This window comes from Oncorhynchus mykiss, chromosome 2 (genome assembly GCF_057628025.1).
Source record: "Oncorhynchus mykiss isolate SJ-2025 chromosome 2, ASM5762802v1, whole genome shotgun sequence".
In the NCBI taxonomy this organism is placed as follows: domain Eukaryota; kingdom Metazoa; phylum Chordata; class Actinopteri; order Salmoniformes; family Salmonidae; genus Oncorhynchus; species Oncorhynchus mykiss.
The window spans coordinates 29678308-29697987 of NC_143023.1; the positions used below are offsets into that span (position 1 = coordinate 29678308).

Below are 19680 nucleotides of genomic sequence, written 5' to 3' on the forward strand. Positions count from 1 at the left end.
CTTTTATATTGACGACGTTATTGTCCGGTTGAAATATTATTGATTATTATGACTATTATGACTGGTTTTCTCTTGATACACGTATTTTTAAATGATAAGGCTCTACAAAGGTTTGAAATATATATTTTCTACATGGTTCTCTATTTACAATGAAAACCCTCATTTATTTATACCTCATACAAGCCACAATAGGCTTCTGATTGTTGCCAGCAAAATCCTCACAATGCTCTGACATATTATTTATAGTATTGTTTGTGGTTGAAATTGGTGGAAATCTTAACTTCATAGCCTGTCACACTAGCTGTGAATTCCCATATGTGTATACGGAAGTCCATTTGTTTACATAATCTTATTCTTTGAGGTTATTTGGAATCCAAAATGACTCAAATATTCACGGGCAAAAAAACAAGTAATTTTATGTTTTCCACATCCTAGTCGTATACTGCCATCTGGTGTCTGTTCTACAGTAGCACACTGTGTACTGAAAATTAAAGTGGTTATCATTACAGTTTTATCCACATGGGGTCATCAACAGATTCAAACCAACAGAATGATATCAAGGTCAATTTCTGTTTCAAAACAGAAACGTTGTTTGCTGACATAAACGTTGTGAACAGAAGTGCCCCATGGTGGCAGAGGGGTTATGGAATGGACAGGCATAATCTACAGAAAACGTACACAATTGCATTTTATCATGACAATTTGAATGCACTGAGATACCATGACGATATCCAGAGGCCCATCGTCATGCCATTCATCCACCGCCATGACATCATGCTTCAGCTTGATAATGCATGGTTCCATGTCGCAAGGATCTGTGTCATTCCTGGAAGCTAAAAATGTCAGTTCCTTCATGGCCTGCATACTCACCAGACATGTCACCCATTGTACGACAGCATGTTCCACTTGCCGCCAATATCCACCAACTTCGCACAACCATTGAGGAGCGGGACAAAAACCTCCACAGGCCACAATCAACTCTATGCGAAGGAGATGTGTCGTGCTCCATGAGTCAAATGGTGGTCACTAGATACTGATTACCTTATGAAATCAGTAAAATATTTGAAAATGTTTCATGTTTATATTTTTGTTCAGTGTACGTGGGGCAGCGTTTTGTATAGTAGTGTGTTGACAGGCTTCCCAAATGCTGCAGTTACTAGCCATATTTTATTGGAACCTTTATCTGATGGCGAAAAGCATACACACACCAAATTGAAGAAAAAAAACACCGTGTTTATTTTAAGACACCAAAAGGCCTGAATACTCAGGAACATTAGGAAATACTTCGTTGCGAAGTGGTCATGGTAAATAACTTGACAGACAATTGGAAAATGATAAACACAAATCCGCATTGGAATTATAAGGTTAAGCACAAGTGTCCCATCATTATAAAAAAAATACACCGCCCCCAGACAGTTCGAAGAGACATTTAGTCAACCATTTGAAATGTCGCCTGACTCCGGCTCTTACACGGTTTTGGTAGCTCGTTGTTGATCCCGTTCCTTCTTTGTAAAGGAAATACAAAGCTGCCGTCAGTGTTGGGTTGCTAGGGACGTTTGGAATTCATCCTGGCATGAGTGTGGCGCTAGCCTAGCATGCTAACTAGTAACGTAAGACCTTTGATTTGAATCGTTTCAAATTTAACGGACAAATACAAAACAGGCAATACTGGCGGCCTGAGATTAGATTTGTAAACAAGGTCAACGTAAAGCGTTCACTTGGTTTACATAACTAGCTACAAACTAAGCCAGCGAATAGTGAAAAGGAGAGTCCCAACCCATAAACAAAAATCTAAATGAACCATCAAAAGGTGGAGTTTCAAACATGGCTAACGTTAATTGGCTAAATGAAAACCCTAAATTAGCGTTCACAAATTAGACATACTAACGTTACCACCATGACATATTTAATCGTTAAACATGTATAGTAGAACGTTATAGCTGGCTAGGTCAGCAAAATAGTATTTTCGTTTTGTCCGTAACATCTCGATAATGAATACATTGTCCGCATCATCAGCATTACAGATTGTCCGAAAGATCTCCACACTCCGTCGTAGAGAACTGCAGCCGCCTGACCGCTTCTTTGATTAGATTCCCAGACAATATTAATTCCTGAAGTAACTGATGTGGGTCGTCGTTCTCGACAGCTGCGCTGATCCTCTTTCGGTTCCAAGGTTTGAAATTGTCCCACTCCTGGTTACTTGAGCCAGGGAAGTTGTATGGACTAGCTCTGTTACTACGTTGCCCCCGGTTTCGAAGCCGTATGCAGCACCCGGTTCGTTTTTGCTGGGCCACGCCATTGTTGTTGTTGTTAGCTTGTTTGATGTTGCTACTGCTGCAGTTGCCGTTGAGACCGTGGAGACACGACATCGTCTTTTGATTAGCACTATTGTTGTGAAGCTGCAGCGCCTCGCCGATTTTCGTGACCAAAGCGTCCACTTCTTTCGAATCGACGGTAACAGACTGCTCCAAGAGGATGTAGTTCTCCTTTCGACAAGGCATTTTGTTGTATTTTGTGTGTTTCTCAGCTGTATTTTCGAAATGAATGGGAGCGTAGCTCAGTTCCTTCCTCTCACCACGTTGCTCGGCAGAAAAGCAAGTAATCAAGTAACCCTCTCGATATTTTGTAAACAAAAGATGACGTAGAATCCGGAATGTACCATTTCCAATGTGGGTGCGATCATCATTAAAAAATGTTCAAATAGTGAGAATCATAATTTATATTATTTTCCGTACAAAGTATTACATTATTTATTTTATTATAGAATTCCGTATGTATGACATACATTTTCTGAACACAACTCTGACTATTCATATCTTATTTAAAGACCGACAAGCACGATTCCCCTGATTATATTCAGTCTTGGCACATCTAGCCAACTGGACACGTAACTCGTAACTGTCTAGCTATATTATGTGGGTCAAATGAACGATGTTTTTAAAACAACCTCAAATTGTCATACACCGGACTTATTTCTTGGTGCAAATTGCTATATTCCACAACCCATGAAATCAAAAACCTTTGACCAAGAAGTATTTTATCACAATTAGCTATCATTCAATTGTTTTCATGCAATATTATTTTCAATATCATCCCTCCACTCTAAAATGCTTCATATTTCAAATGTTTAACGAAGATTTGCTGGATTGTTGAAATAACCATAATTGATTAATGTTCGGATTATATCAATTACAATGATTACATTATGGTAATACACTTTTTTTTTATGCATAATTTGTGCAGATGCATCTGTCAATGCATCAGAATGCACGATCTCTTATGCACAAAACGTGCTGTATGCGTTTGATTTACATCAGTGGTTAGAACATGGAGTACGTTTCTGATTTCTCCGAATCGTACTGAACTCAAACGCTCCAGTCAAAGAGCGCCCTCATGACCAAATAAGGGGCGACTATCGTGTTCACGTGGTGCGTGTCTGTACTACAGCCTGTCCCTTAGCCCCTTCATGTCATTCGGGTACGTGATAGATTTCCTTAACACTTCGCAAGGCTTAAAATAAAGTCAGTATGGGGAGTGGATGTAGTTTATACTTATAAGATGTTTACTAGGTTCAGAGTACAATGCAATATCGAATTCATCCTTCTCTTCCGCTTTGACTGAGACATGCAGTAAACAGCTGGCTGGTCAACAACAATTCCTGTTTGTCTGTGTGTTTAACAGCTGGTTGTGTTCCTGTTGCAGGAATGTTCCCATTTTACTAGTATGACTCTATCCTTGTCGGAGAATGGGAGGGGAACTGGGGAAACAATGTATTGACTGTATAGCGCCTATTCATTTGACTTTGATAGGACTTGGAGCTCTGCCAAAGCAGAGGGTCATTGGGTTTCTTCCTTCCATTGAGTATGTGCTGACACCATATAAGGCGCTTCCTAGTATTGCATCCACTGAAAAACAATCAAATAATTATTTACATTGTTCAACATCAATAAACCCTAAGCTAACAATCAAGTTACTCATCCGAGTTTGACAATGAGATCCTGACCTATGGGACATACTGTTCAGAGATTACATGACAGACAGACAGAGCCCTTTTGTAATGTCTCATTTGGGCTGAAACTCAGCAAAAATATGTAGTTGGCTTCACTAAATATTTGGTAGAGTTGAACTTGATGGATATGTAATGTGATGCTCCCAGAGATGTTGTATTAGAATAATTGACCTTTGTCATATATCTTTGATTCAGTAAAAGAGAAGAGGGCATCCTATACTGTTTACTAATATACAATTTTTCCAAGGAATAATTTGGCCCTCTGGTGTGTTTACCATGAACTGAACTTCATCTACGACTTCATCTAAAGTGCAATTGGCTATCCAGCTCCCTATCACATGGCAATGTTTGCATGGTGAACATGATGCAGTGAATGCCATTGGCTGTAGGACTCACTTGGCAGAGCTGCAGTGCATGCTGTTACTTGAGAGAAAGCAACGCTCTGCAACCTTCAGCCAATCATAAAGCTCTCTCACCATATGAGATTGATCAACAAAGATTACAATCTTTTCAAGAGCATAGTGACCTTACTTCACCTGATTTTCCTGTCATTTACAGGCTATCAATCTGTCGAGTCACATAACAGCCTCATAATACTAAGGGGTTGTGGAAGTAGATTCCCTGCTGTAGAATTCAGTGCTGCACAACTTCTGTTCACAAGTTGTAGTCCAGGTACCTTTTTATTTACCACACCCTTTTGTCTGATTTAGAGAGAATGGCACAACAAAAATGTATCATAATACACACCCATGTTCTGAAGTACAATTCATGTTTTATCTCAAACGGCTATCAGTGGGTATTCTAACTCTGAGAAGGAGGGAGCGTGTCAGAGTCAATTTCACATTCTTTTGCCAGTGCTGTGAGTACCATCACCTCAACTGGAACTCCCAGTTTGCCCAAAAGACAGCCAAACACTAAGCTCCACTTTTGCCTATAAACAGCGTAGCTTGTTTTCCACCCTTAATTTAGGTCCTTAAATGTCATGTCTAATTTGGTTAGGGAGAATGCATGCGCTGTGTCAGTGATTAAGGGATCCTGCTCAGAGGCGGTGGATAGTTTGCTCGACGTGCTGTTGCTCCATGGTGCAACCATCAACTGGGTCCCCATAGAGAGTCAGTTCTAGGAACCTGCTCCATGGAGAAACGGACAAAATCTTAGACCCTGTGTGCTAACATAACTTCCTCAGTTGATGACTTGGTAATGCATATAGATGCGTGGCAGTAATTGGTATGGATGATCAAATCAAATGTTATTTGTCACATACACATAGTTAACAGATGTTAATGCGAGTGTAGCAAAATGCTTGTGCTTCTAGTTCCGACAATGCAGTAATAACCAACGAGTAATCTAACCTAACAATTCCACAAGTACTACCTTATACACACAAGTGTAAAGGGATAAAGTACATGTACATACTGTAAATATGTGTACATACAATATATGAATGAGTGATAGTACAGAACGACATAGGCAAGATGCAGTAGATGGTATCGAGAACAGTATATACATATGAGATGAGTAATGTAGGGTATATAAACATAAAGTGGCATAGTTTAAAGTGGCTAGTGATACATGTATTACATAAATATGGCAAGATGTAGTAGATGATATAGAGTACAGTATATACAGTGGGGCAAAAAAGTATTTAGTTAGCCACCAATTGTGCAAGTTCACCCACTTAAAAAGATAAGAGAGGCCTGTAATTTTCATCATAGGTACACTTCAACTATGACAGACAAAATGAGAAAAAAAATCCAGAAAATCACATTGTAGGATTTGTAATGAAGCCTACCACTGTAGTGTCGTCCGCAAACTTGATGATTGAGTTGGAGGCGTGCATGGCCATGCAGTCGTGGGTGAACAGGGAGTACAGGAGAGGGCTCAGAACGCACCCTTGTGGGGCCCCAGTGTTGAGGATCAGCGGGGTGAGGATGTTGTTATCTACCCTCACCACCTGGGGGGCGGTCCGTCAGGAAGTCCAGTACCCTGTTGCACAGGACGGGGTCAAGACCCCGGGTCTTGAGCTTGATGACGAGTTTGGAGGGTACTATGGTGTTAAATGCTGAGCTGTAGTCGATGAACAGCATTCTCACATAGGTATTCCTCTTGTCCAGATGGGTTAGTGCAGTGTGCAGTGTGGTTGCGATTGCGTCGTCAGCGGACCTATTGGGGAGGTAAGCAAATTGGAGTGGGTCTAGGGTGTCAGGTAGTGTGGAGGTGATATGGTCCTTGACTACTCTCTCAAAGCACTTCATGATGACGGAAGTGAGTGCTACTGGGTGGTAGTCGTTTAGCTCAGTTACCTTAGCTTTCTTGGGAACAGGAACAATTGTGGCCCTCTTGAAGCATGTGGGAACAGCAGACTGGGATAAGGATTGATTGAATATGTTCGTAAACACACCAGCCAGCTGGTCTGCGCATGCTCTGAGGACGCGGCTGGGGATGCCGTCTGGGCCTGCAGCCTTGCGAGGGTTAACACGTTTAAATGTTTTACTCACGTCGGCTGCAGTGAAGGAGAGTCCGCAGGTTTTGGTAGCGGGCCGTGTCAGTGGCACTGCATTGTCCTCAAAGCGAGCAAAGAAGTTATTTAGTCTGTCTGGGAGCAAGACATCCTGGTTCGCGACGGGGCTGGTTTTCTTTTTGTAATCCGTGATTGACTGTAGACCCTGCCACATACCTCTTGTGTCTGAGCCGTTGAATTGCAACTCTACTTTGTCTCTATACTGACGCTTAGCTTGTTTGATTGCCTTGCGGAGGGACTAGCTACACTGTTTGTATTTGGTTATGTTTCCGGTCACCTTGCCCTGGTTAAAAGCAGTTGTTCGCGCTTTCAGTTTTGCGCGAATGCTGCCATCAATCCACGGTTTCTGGTTTGGGAATGTTTTAATCGTTGCTGTGGGTACGACATCGCCGATGCACTTTCTAATGAACTCGCTCACCGAATCAGTGTATTCGTCAATGTTGTTGTTGGACACAATGCGGAACATATCCCAATCCACGTGATCGAAGCAGTCTTGAAGCGTGGAATCAGATTGGTCGGACCAGCGTTGAACAGACCTGATGGCGGGAGCAGCTTGTTTTAGTTTCTGTCTGTAGGCTGGAAGCAACAAAATGGAGTCGTGGTCAGCTTTTCCGAAAGGAGGGCGGGGGAGGGCCTTATATGCATCGCGGAAGTTAGAATAACAATGATCCAGGGTTTTACCAGCCCTGGTTGCGCAATCGATATGCTGATAGAATTTAGGGATTCTTGTTTTCCGATTAGCCTTGTTAAAATCCCCAGCTACAATGAATGCAGCCTCAGGATATGTGGTTTCCAGTTTACATAGAGTCAAATAAAGTTTGTTCAGGGCCAACGATGTGTCTGCTTGGGGGGGAATATATACGGCTGTGATTATAATCGAAGATAATTCTCTTGGTAGATAATGTGGTCGACATTTGATTGTGAGGAATTGCTTGTACTAGATACAGTGCCTTGCGAAAGTATTCGGCCCCCTTGAACTTTGCGACCTTTTGCCACATTTCAGGCTTCAAACATAAAGATATAAAACTGTATTTTTTTGTGAAGAATCAACAACAAGTGGGACACAACCATGAAGTGGAACGACATTTATTGGATATTTCAAACTTTTTTAACAAATCAAAAACTGAAAAATTGGGCGTGCAAAATTATTCAGCCCCCTTAAGTTAATACTTTGTAGCGCCACCTTTTGCTGCGATTACAGCTGTAAGTCGCTTGGGGTATGTCTCTATCAGTTTTGCACATCGAGAGACTGACATTTTTTCCCATTCCTCCTTGCAAAACAGCTCAAGCTCAGTGAGGTTGGATGGAGAGCATTTGTGAACAGCAGTTTTCAGTTCTTTCCACAGATTCTCGATTGGATTCAGGTCTGGACTTTGACTTGGCCATTCTAACACCTGGATATGTTTATTTTTGAACCATTCCATTGTAGATTTTGCTTTATGTTTTGGATCATTGTCTTGTTGGAAGACAAATCTCCGTCCCAGTCTCAGGTCTTTTGCAGACTCCATCAGGTTTTCTTCCAGAATGGTCCTGTATTTGGCTCCATCCATCTTCCCATCAATTTTAACCATCTTCCTTGTCCCTGCTGAAGAAAAGCAGGCCCAAACCATGATGCTGCCACCACCATATTTGACAGTGGGGATGGTGTGTTGCTTTTACGCCAAACATAACGTTTTGCATTGTTGCCAAAAAGTTCAATTTTGGTTTCATCTGACCAGAGCACCTTCTTCCACGTTTGGTGTGTCTCCCAGGTGGCTTGTGGCAAACTTTAACCGACACTTTTTATGTATATCTTTAAGAAATGGCTTTCTTCTTGCCACTCTTCCATAAAGGCCAGATTTGTGCAATATACGACTGATTGTTGTCCTATGGACAGAGTCTCCCACCTCAGCTGTAGATCTCTGCAGTTCATCCAGAGTGATCATGGGCCTCTTGGCTGCATCTCTGATCAGTCTTCTCCTTGTATGAGCTGAAAGTTTAGAGGGACGGCCAGGTCTTGGTAGATTTGCAGTGGTCTGATACTCCTTCCATTTCAATATTATCGCTTGCACAGTGCTCCTTGGGATGTTTAAAGCTTGGGAAATATTTTTGTATCCAAATCCGGCTTTAAACTTCTTCACAACAGTATCTCGGACCTGCCTGGTGTGTTCCTTGTTCTTCATGATGCTCTCTGCGCTTTTAACAGACCTCTGAGACTATCACAGTGCAGGTGCATTTATACAGAGACTTGATTACACACAGGTGGATTGTATTTATCATCATTAGTCATTTAGGTCAACATTGGATCATTCAGAGATCCTCACTGAACTTCTGGAAAGAGTTTGCTGCACTGAAAGTAAAGGGGCTGAATAATTTTGCACGCCCAATTTTTCAGTTTTTGAGTTGTTAAAAAAGTTTGAAATATCTAATAAATGTCATTCCACTTCATGATTGTGTCCCACTTGCTGTTGATTCTTCACAAAAAAATACAGTTTTATATTTTTATGTTTGAAGCCTGAAATGTGGCAAAAGGTCGCAAAGTTCAAGGGGGCCGAATACTTTCGCAAGGCACTGTAGGTGATTGAAATGAGATGTCATTGAAGGAAGGGATTAACAATGACTCACTACTTAATTACAAAGTGTTGTAAATTAACAATATTTTTAAATACTTTAAACAGTTTCTTACCCCGAAAGGTGTCCACAGAATGATGGGGGTAAACTATCTGGATCTTAAATGGCTGACCCTGAAATAGCATGCTAATAGTAGTAGCGATTTACAGGTCAATGTACTCTGAGTAATTTAGACTAAAGTTAGCTATTGCAGGCACGGAACTACAGCCAACTTTCAATGTCAGAAAACTATTTAAGAACATTGACATTCAAGCGGCCATATGGGCCTACCTTTAAAAGGATAGTTCAACCAACTGATAAATGTAGGCTACCTAATATTATGGGTAATTAGCACAATAATGTGTTGCCATAATTTGGTTTGAAGCTACGTTGATTTGATTTAGGCATACTATTTGGAGCATTCTTACAGAGCTCCTGCTTCATCCATTACTTTGCATTAAACTATTCTAATGCTATACTGTGGGTATGAAATCTAAAACATATATTTTGAGACCTTGCTCTACTGCTGTTGGTGTAAAGATCTGCATTAAAGTAAACAGAGAGCATTGTTGGACCTTCGCATAACATTCAATACAGAGCACTACCAAATGACCCCATACAGGTTTGTACTGTACATCCTGTACCACTGAGAGTTGTGTAACCCGTCTGCCTCTCAAAGTCATGTAAGGTGAAAGTACAGTAAGATACATTTGGGAGGTGCCTGCTTCTGAAATGCTGTTCTCTGCAATGAGGACCATAATGAGTATGGAAAGGTTTATTTTGAAATGCGACCAAGGAGCAAGAGGTCAACACAAGCACTATAGCACTAATACTATTATTACTACTAATGTTAGTAATAATAACACAAGTAAAATTGAAGTATAAAACAAGGTTCATACATGCCACTCAAGCATTCTATCAACAGAGAAAGAGGAGAATAGTAGACTAGAACATGAATTAGAATAGAACATACCAGAACATGCTGTGTTTATAGAACAGATAGAAAATCCATATACTAAACATAGAAATAAAGGACTTGAGGGTTATATTCCAGAACGTGGGGGCTGCTGTAAAACAATCTACTTCAAAGTATGAGATAAGGATTTGAGAAGTGTTATTGTTTGAAGGTTAATAGCCACCGTTTCCACACATTTCAGTTGAAGGCATTCAGGTGTACAACTGACTAGGTATCCCCCTTTCCCTTTCATTTATAATACTTTATCAACGGCTCTTTTTCTTTCATTGTTGTCAAAGCACAAAGCTTGCTACTGCCAAGTAACCTAGGCGATAATCCTTGTGCTTCACAGTAAACTTGTAAACATAGGGAGAGTGTGTGAGTTCCTGTGAGTGTAGATTCGTACTCATATCCTCTTTGCAGTGGGATAGCTGAGATTAGCTAGACATTTTCCCACTTCCTGCTAATGCTAGTGAGGCGTTTCCTTGGTACACAACCAAACACACTGAACAAAGTGCTAAAGGCATGAAAGAGCCTTGAGTTGTTCGCACAACTTTACCAAAGCTTCCTTTTGTGACCCCTTTACTTCATTCTGCATATGTTTTTTTTTTATCCTACAGGAATTGCACATTGGGGTATTCAGTATAATTTATATGGATTAAGGATTTGAAAGTAGAGAATTGGAAACTTAAACTGATTCTAACAACTCTTCCTCAAAAGATTATCCCGAAAAAATGGTCAAATCTGCTCCTCCCAATTCCCAAGGACAACAGACCTGCTTGGATAACAGGGTCTGTGCTCTAACACTGTGATTTAATTCATCTATTTCTCTCCTTTACTTTTGTCCCATTTGATTAATGGATTAGTTGGATATGTATCCATTGTTGTTTTCACCTATTGCCTCCTGCTGCTTTGGAGAAGTGGTCATCATGAAGGAAAGCAGGTAAGGATACTATGCTCTTTAAGCCAATTTAGATGCAGCCAGGTGTTTGGAAAACATTGAGCACAGTGAACAAGAAGACATCTTGTTAGAACAAGCCTATTCAAGGATGTAACTCTGCCTACTCTGGGCAACATGGAGGTTATGGAGATAGTGAACCAACCACATGGGTTTGCTATTTAAATGCCAGCATGGCGTTTACTGTTTTTATTGACCTCCCAATGCTTCACACCGAGCAACCATAATCCCTGTGTGTTTGTGTTCATTTTGTTTTTATGCAGGGTGTTTGTGCATCAACAGTGTGGGTGTGTTTGTATGTTTCTGTGTTTAGTCAGGCTCTCAGATCAGTGGATCAGGGTCACAGGAGGGGTTTCTAGTTGCTATGAAACAATGATACATTAGGAGATTCATTTAGTATCAGTTCCAGGGCTGTTTGTGAGAGCTGCTGTTTGTATCTGTGTGTGTCATAGAGTAAATCCATATGAATTCAATCCGTTTTTGAAATCGCCCCTTTTAAATTGAACGACACCTCCCATACATACATGCTCAAAGTGACACTTTGGACCTGAACGCCAAAACATTCAAGAGATAAAAGTGCTCAAAGTTGACCCCCTTTGCATACCCCACCATACCATGAGACATCCACGTCTTCATCAATGGAAAAGATAAACGGTTGAGATTGATATCATTTAAAAGTTTACAAACAGGGTTGTCAAACAATTTTATCATTTCTTGAAAAAAATCATCTGAGGTTTTCGTGTGTTGCCCGTCATCGGTTGAGACACAACATGCTCTTGAATACAGGATGGGTGTCATGTGAATAAAATAAAACATAGAAATGTCAACTTTCAAATGGTACCGCAAAAATGGTTGGAGGTCCACATATCAGATAATGTTGACTTGAATGGGAATACATTTTACTGTTAATCCTCCATAGAAAACCTATTGAAATCATAGAAATATAGATAATAGAATAGACCATTTAAGTCAGGGGTGTCAAACTCGTTTTGCCCTGGGGCCGCATTCGGTCTTCAATGCGGTCCAGGGGGCTGCACTGAAAATGTGTTATTTCCTTGCTGTCAAAATATGATTAAAATAGTCCTCTATCCATGTTATTTTTCATTTTCTATGCTTCCTGACTGTCTAGCCTTCATTTCAGTGATTGTGTGAGCTGAACACGGTCAATAAACTGTATGAATGTAGGACCATTATCATTTCTACACAATTTCGATTTGGTTTTAGTCATTTTAAAGTATATTAAGTGTGAGCACCGTTTATCTCCTGATTGTTTTGGCATCCAGGTCCAAAGTGTCCCTTTCTGACCACTTCCTCCATGGGCAAGCATGTACGGAAAGGTTTGTTTAAATCAAATGGGATGCTGTCAAAAATTGATTCAATTCAAATGGATTTACACCGTAGTGTGTCTGTTTGTCTATGTGGGAGCTGTAGGGCTACATGTGCATTCACCATGCAAATTCAACCAATTCAGGAAATTATTCCTCATAGAAATGATGGCCAGATTTTTTTTTTTCTGAATTGAATTTGATTTCACTTCATGAATTGATAGAATTCAAAATAGAATTGTCTCCATTGCTAGTTGATATAGACCCATGGTGCATTTATTGCACCTTTTTAGTCAGCATTCATCTTCCCCAGGCTAACATGGTGATCCTCCACCCAGTCAAAACAAAGTCAAACGGGAGCCTGGGAAACGAGCTGGGGAGAGAGGGAGGGGGGACAAGAGGGAGGCAGGAATAATAGCAGGCTTGCCTAGAGGGAGGGTGTTTCTCTCACTCTCAGAAAACCTCACCCTGGCCAAATCCTGGGACTGTGATCTGATTTGGTGTGTATGTGAGATTACAGGAGTTTAGAAGGAGACGGCGACAGTATAAAGCTCTCTGTGTGTGTGTGTGTGTGTGTGTGTGTGTGTGTGTGTGTGTGTGTGTGTGTGTGTGTGTGTGTGTGTAAATTAATACACATATCCATATTCTCTATGGAACATGATATTTATTTTTGGGGATTAAATGAATGATGAGAAAGGAGGTTTCCATTTCAACTCAGTCGTTTAATTTCCTGATTGAAACTAATTTCAGATGAAACGTCTTAAATATCCCAATGATCAGAAGTTCCAATCAAAACTTTCCATTCACTAAAACCGAGTTGACTGAGTTGATATGGGACTGATGCCCATTGTTTTGCACATTTGTTTTTGGTGGGCCACACTTGTCACACTCATTTACTATTTCTAAGAATCCCTCCCTTTGCCCCCTCCCCTCTCTCCCCTCCCACCCATACCCAGGCTTTTTCGGGCCCCGTGTGTTGTTGGCCGGCGGGAACACGTGTTCCAGTGAATGCACTGATTGCCCTCTGATGCTGGCCCGCTGCCAACGCATGAGCCAATTGGCTATGTTTACTCTGCGCAGAGTCTCCGTTCTCCAGTCCTGCTCCTGCGTTCACTGTCCTGCTTTTTCACCATATCTTATTATCTAACTGTCACAGTTTCTCTCTCTCTCTCTGGCCTCACCCCAGTACAAAGGGTAGCAGTGGCCATAGCAGTGAGAGGAGAATGCTACCTTAGGAATGGCTGTTGTTATCGATGAGCCTTCTGTCTACACCTAGCATTGAAGTTGGATTGAGGCCCACAGATCTAATTATAATAGCCGGTAAGATCATGCTGAACATTGCCAGAGGTAGACATCGGTGCACTGTGTGCGTGATATGGTCTAGTGTGGAAAGTGGACTCATTAGTCATTAGACATGTCCAAGATTTAAATGGATCAGTGTTATGCAAAATAGGCTCGTCATCATCAACAGCAACACATACGAATACAGTATGTCATCAGCTTTTCCCAAACAGTTTGTTCCTCGAATACACTGGTCAAAACCTCCATGTTGTCTTTGTAGGAAAACACATCAGGCGAACATGACCCATCACCCAAACAAACAAACAAGCCTAACAAGGAGAAAAGTGGCATTGAACTTCAGAGTAAATAGAGCCATCTGTTCTGAAATAGGGGACCCTGGTTCGAGGCTATTTCAGTCGTTTGACAGTCTGGGGTCTTATTTTCTATGTATAGCCACTGGTACACAGCTGGCTTGAGTGAGACATTTTCAACAATAAGGCCATGGGTCCAGTGGGATGGGTCAAGCGTCACCCAGTTTTAGACCCACAAGGCTGTGAGTTATGACAGAGCTTGTTGGTACATAACTCTATCATGGCCTCTGTATTCTGCTGACGAACACATTTAGCACAGATTGTAAAGTACCTGGTGTCCGCCATGTTGTCTGACTAAAGGTTATGGAACTGAATCCAAACAGACTTTATCTTGTAGGACGTGTCGGTACGAGGGCAGACATTTTCTGTTTTTCTAGAAACTCTCCCACCTACACCTTCCCCTTCTTTTTCTCTCTGCTTGTTGCCACATGGCTCTGTACACAACCCCTATGCAGGGGCCCCAATAATAAAGTGTTACACAACATTTTCATATCTAATCATCTGCTGTTCTGTCTCCCATGACAGCAGAGTATGTTATGTTTTCTCTGCATTCAGAGTCATGGGATGGAGTATATTTGGCTCTGGGCATATCACATCCCACAACAGAGAAATTGTATGTATGTATGTATGTATGTATATACAGTGGGGCAAAAAAGTATTTAGTCAGCCACCAATTGTGCAAGTTCTCCCACTAAAGATGAGAAAGGCCTGTAATTTTCATCATAGTTACACTTCAACTATGACAGACAAAGTTAGAAAAAAAAATCCAGAAAATCACATTGTAGGATTTTTAATGAATTTATTTGCAAATTATGGTGGAAAATAAGTATTTGGTCAATAACAAAAGTTTATCTCAATACTTTGTTATATACCCTTTCTTGGCAATGACAGAGGTCAAACGTTTTCTGTAAGTCTTCACAAGGTTTTCACACACTGTTGCTGGTATTTTGGCCCATTCCTCCATGCAGATCTCCTCTAGAGCAGTGATGCTTTGGGGCTGTTGCTGGGCAACACAGACTTTCAACTCCCTCCAAAGATTTTCTATGGGGTTCAGATCTGGAGATCTGTAGACTCCAGGACCTTGAAATGCTTCTTACAAAGCCACTCCTTCGTTACCCGGGCGGTGTGTTTGGGATCATTGTCATGCTGAAAGACCCAGCCACGTTTCATCTTCAATGCCCTTGCTGATGGAAGAAGGTTTTCACTCAAAATCTTACGATACATGGCCCCATTCATTCTTTCGTTTACACGGATCAGTCGTCCTGGTCCCTTTGCAGAAAAACAGCACCAAAGCATGATGTTTCCACCCCCATGCTTCACATGGTGTTCTTTGGATGCAACTCAGCATTCTTTGTCCTCCAAACACAACGAGTTGAGTTTTTACCAAAAAGTTATATTTTGGTTTCATCTGACCATATGACATTCTCCCAATCTTCTTCTGGATCATCCAAATGCTCTCTAGCAAACTTCAGACGGGCCTGGACATGTACTGGCTTAAGCAGGGGGACACGTCTGGCACTGCAGAATTGGAGTCCCTGGCGGCGTAGTGTGTTACTGATGGTAGGCTTTGTTACTTTGGTCCCAGCTCTCTGCAGGTCATTCACTAGGCCCCCCCGTGTGGTTCTGGGATTTTTGCTCACCGTTCTTGTGATCATTTTGACCCCACGGGGTGAGATCTTGCGTGGAGCCCCAGATCGAGGGAGATTATCAGTGGTCTTGTATATCTTCCATTTCCTAATAATTGCTCCCACAGTTGATTTCTTCAAACCAAGCTGCTTACCTATTGCAGATTCAGTCTTTCCAGCCTGGTGCAGGTCTACAATTTTGTTTCTGGTGTCCTTTGACAGCTCTTTGGTCTTGGCCATAGTGGAGTTTGGAGTGTGACTGTTTGAGGTTGTGGACAGGTGTCTTTTATACTGATAACAAGTTCAAACAGGTGGCATTAATACAGGTAACGAGTGGAGGACAGAGGAGCCTCTTAAAGAAGAAGTTACAGGTCTGTGAGAGCCAGAAATCTTGCTTGTTTGTAGGTGACCAAATTCTTATTTTCCACCATAATTTGCTAATAAATTCATAAAAAAACCTACAATGGGATTTTCTGGATACCTTTTCTCATTTTGTCTGTCATAGTTAAAGTGTACCTATGATGAAAATTACAGGCCTCTCTCATCTTTTTAAGTGGGAGAACTTGCACAATTGGTGACTGACTAAATACTTTTTTGCCCCACTGTCTGTCTGTCTGTCTGTCTGTCTGTCTGTCTGTCTGTCTGTCTGTCTGTCTGTATGTATGTATGTATGTATGTATGTATGTATGTATGTACATGAACTATCTAACCAGATTCAGAACCAGCTGTCTCCATGTGCATCAGAGGCCCTGTACTCTGCCTACGTTGTCTGTCACACGGACACATGCACACACGCACAGAAGCTCTATCCTCTCTAGGCTCTGGTGGTCAACACACCAGACAGCGTCCCCTTAGCTGTCCCTCTTCTCAACCAAAAACGCAACAGTATGAGGGAGGAGGATTTTGTCAACATTGGTACAAGATATGCAAGAGCAAACTGAGTGAATACCTCTGTTTTTTAAACTGTTCTCATAAGATAACATTTTACCCCAATCCTAACCATAGAGTATGATGGTTAAAATATATGTTATGTGACCTGGGGAACAGAAAACAAAAAACAATGATATATTAAAGTAAACATGTTGACATGATGATAGATGGTATCCTGAGTCTACCAATCTGACCCACCTCACCCTACAGTCAATAATATGTGTAATCTATCTCCGTAATCATAGACCCAGTCTATGAGGTGACAGGTTGTTTTGCTCGTATGATACTATGTTTACACACTGCCAAAAGGCACCACCAGTAATCAGATGAATATATCATGAGACCAGCGGTTATACGAGGAAAGCTACAACAAACAGCCTCCTCCTCCCCTCCCTCCTCTTCCCTGTCTCCATTGTTTTTCATAGCGATTGTCCGGAGGGTATCAGGTTCACTGCTGTACAAATCCATCTTGGTATGTGTTTACATGTAGACACACACAGAGAGAAATCTCTGAAGAGTTGTAGTAAACATTGACACGTTTCTTGGCTCCACCCTCTCACCATAAGGAAATCTACCCGAAGAGATACTGTTTCCTTGTGATTGGCTAGTTTTCTTATTTGTGATTCAATTGGTTTAGATTTGAATTGCTCTCTCAACAACTGCTGGGTGCACGCATAGAGATTAAGATAGAGGACTCATCTTTAAATCTGTGGCATTATAGCGTCTGTGACAGCATGGGCAGCGCAATTGAGGCTACAACCCGTAGGAATCCCCACCCAGTTGACCACTTTAAAATGGAGGAAGCTTGGTGGAAGCCGTCAATGGTGCTGCCCATGATAAAACAGCCTTTTGGCCACTAGTCCTCTATCATTGTCTATGGGTGCATGCTGCATGTGCTGTGGTCATGCCACACCTTTAGGAGAACACCAACCCTTTTCTCTGAACTGCAAGTCACAGTTGTGTGTGAAGTGACATAAGAACACTTCAATTCAACCCAGTTGTGTTGAAAGCTGACCAGACTGGGTAATACACTGCCAGGGTATTTCACACCAACAGACAGACACATACAATCTCATTTTCTCTCGCATACCACAAGAGTCAAACGTAAAGGTCAGATTCGATATGCTTTCTGCTTGCGCAAGTCTTGCATCAGAAACTATTTGTGGATCTCAGTCAATGAAATCAAAACTGAAATGATAGAATTTCCTGTATAACCCGTCATTCAGTCATAATGTGCCTAACATTGTTACTGTCATAATGTGCCTCAATGCAAATATAATGAGTGATCGCAATGTCAGTAGTTATGGTATCATAGTACATCCACAGGAAATAAACATAACTGACACCTGTTTTGAACCACTAGAGGGCAGTGTCTATTTATTGAATGGACTCCACACAGTTGTAGTAGTGCATGTCGATCTTGAGATATTGATTCACCTGCTATTCTCATAAGATAAAATGTATTTTCACTAATCCCATCTCTTTAAAGTATCAGCATTTCCATGATTAGAATTTTAATTGCAAACATAACAGTCCTTTGTGAATAATCGTCTTTCAACTGTGTGAACAGTTATTGACAACAGCACTGTTGTCAGTTATCACAGCCAGACAAACATCTTAGCAGACTGATAAACATATTGAGCGGGTGATGTTCTGATGAAGATATTCAGCCATTCACCATGCTGTATGGCACGTGCAGGAATGTTGGGTCATCAATACAGACTCTGGGAATGTCCACGTCTAGGCCCCATTTCTACCACAGAAGGTTGGTGGCACCTTCATTTGGGAGGACGGGCTTGTGGCAATGGCTGGAGCAGAATCCGTGGAATGGTATCAAATACATAATTTCCATGTGTTTGATGCCATTCCATTCGCTCTGTTTCAGCCATTATTCTGAGCTATCCTCCCCTTAGCAGCCCACTGTGATCTCCACCCATGTTCTGTGTCATGTATTTGCTACTGTGGTTTTCCTAGAATCACACCTATGACCCCATGAAGGAGAGGGTTGGGTTAGGGTCATGACTTATTATATAACACAGTACCAGTGTGGGACACTGGTCCCAGATCCCTCGTCTTAGTGGGAGAGAGTATAGACAGTATGTGCTGTTCAGCACGTCTCTACCTCACTTGTTGTGTGTGAGTGGATGAATGTTAAAGACTCCAGCCACCCAATCCATAGACTGTTCTCTCTGCTTCCGCATGACAAGCAGTACCGGTGCATCGAGTCTGACACCAATAAACTCCTGAACAACTTCTATCCCCAAGCCATAAGACTGCTAAATAGCTAACAAAATGGCTGCACAGACCTTCACTTCGTGCACACTCACAAGACCCTACACACTCATTTCATTTGCTCACACACACACATTTATACTGACTACACACACACTATACATATCTACCTCTATTTTTAATTTAACCTTAATTTAACTAGGCAAGTCAGTTAAATTAAGAACAAATTCATATTTTACAATGACGACCTACCCCAGCCAAACCCTTCCCTAACCCAGATGACGCTGGGCCAATTGTGCGCCGCCCTATGGGACTATGGATCACGGCCGGTTGTGATACAGCCCGGGATCGAACCAGGGTCTGAAGTGACGCCCCTAGCACTGAGATGCAGTGCCTTAGAGTGTAAACATGGCATTGCAACTGACCCTGTATACATAGCTTACTTACTTTCTTGTGTAATTCTTATTTCATATTTCTATTCTATTTCCCGTGTGTTGTTGTTCTACCTTATGTTGTTTTTAGTATCACATTGTTATTGATTACTGCATTGTTGGGTTTAGAAGTTGCAAGAAGGACATTTCACTGTACTTGTGCATGTGACATTAAAACTTGAAACATGAAACTTGATGTTTGACCAAGGTGTGTTTGAGTTTACCCCCAGGCCTTTATGTCACTGCTGGTGTGGTGTGTTTGAGTTTACCCCCAGGCCTTTATGTCACTGCTGGTGTGGTGTGTTTGAGTTTACCCCCAGGCCTTTATGTCACTGCTGGTGTGGTGTGTTTGAGTTTACCCCCAGGCCTTTATGTCACTGCTGGTGTGGTGTGTTTGAGTTTACCCCCAGGCCTTTATGTCACTGCTGGTGTGGTGTGTTTGAGTTTACCCCC

The 19680-nt window shown here is 41.6% G+C and overlaps 1 protein-coding gene across 1 annotated transcript; it reads right to left on the reverse strand.

Annotated features, from left to right (window-relative positions):
- Nucleotides 1-1212: 1212 nt before the first annotated feature.
- Nucleotides 1213-7497, reverse strand: gbp (glycogen synthase kinase binding protein). Its single transcript, XM_021558465.3, has one exon. It carries the CDS (start codon nucleotides 2499-2501, stop codon nucleotides 2019-2021), a length of 483 nt encoding a protein of 160 aa, XP_021414140.2. The 5' UTR covers nucleotides 2502-7497; the 3' UTR covers nucleotides 1213-2018.
- Nucleotides 7498-19680: the final 12183 nt, after the last annotated feature.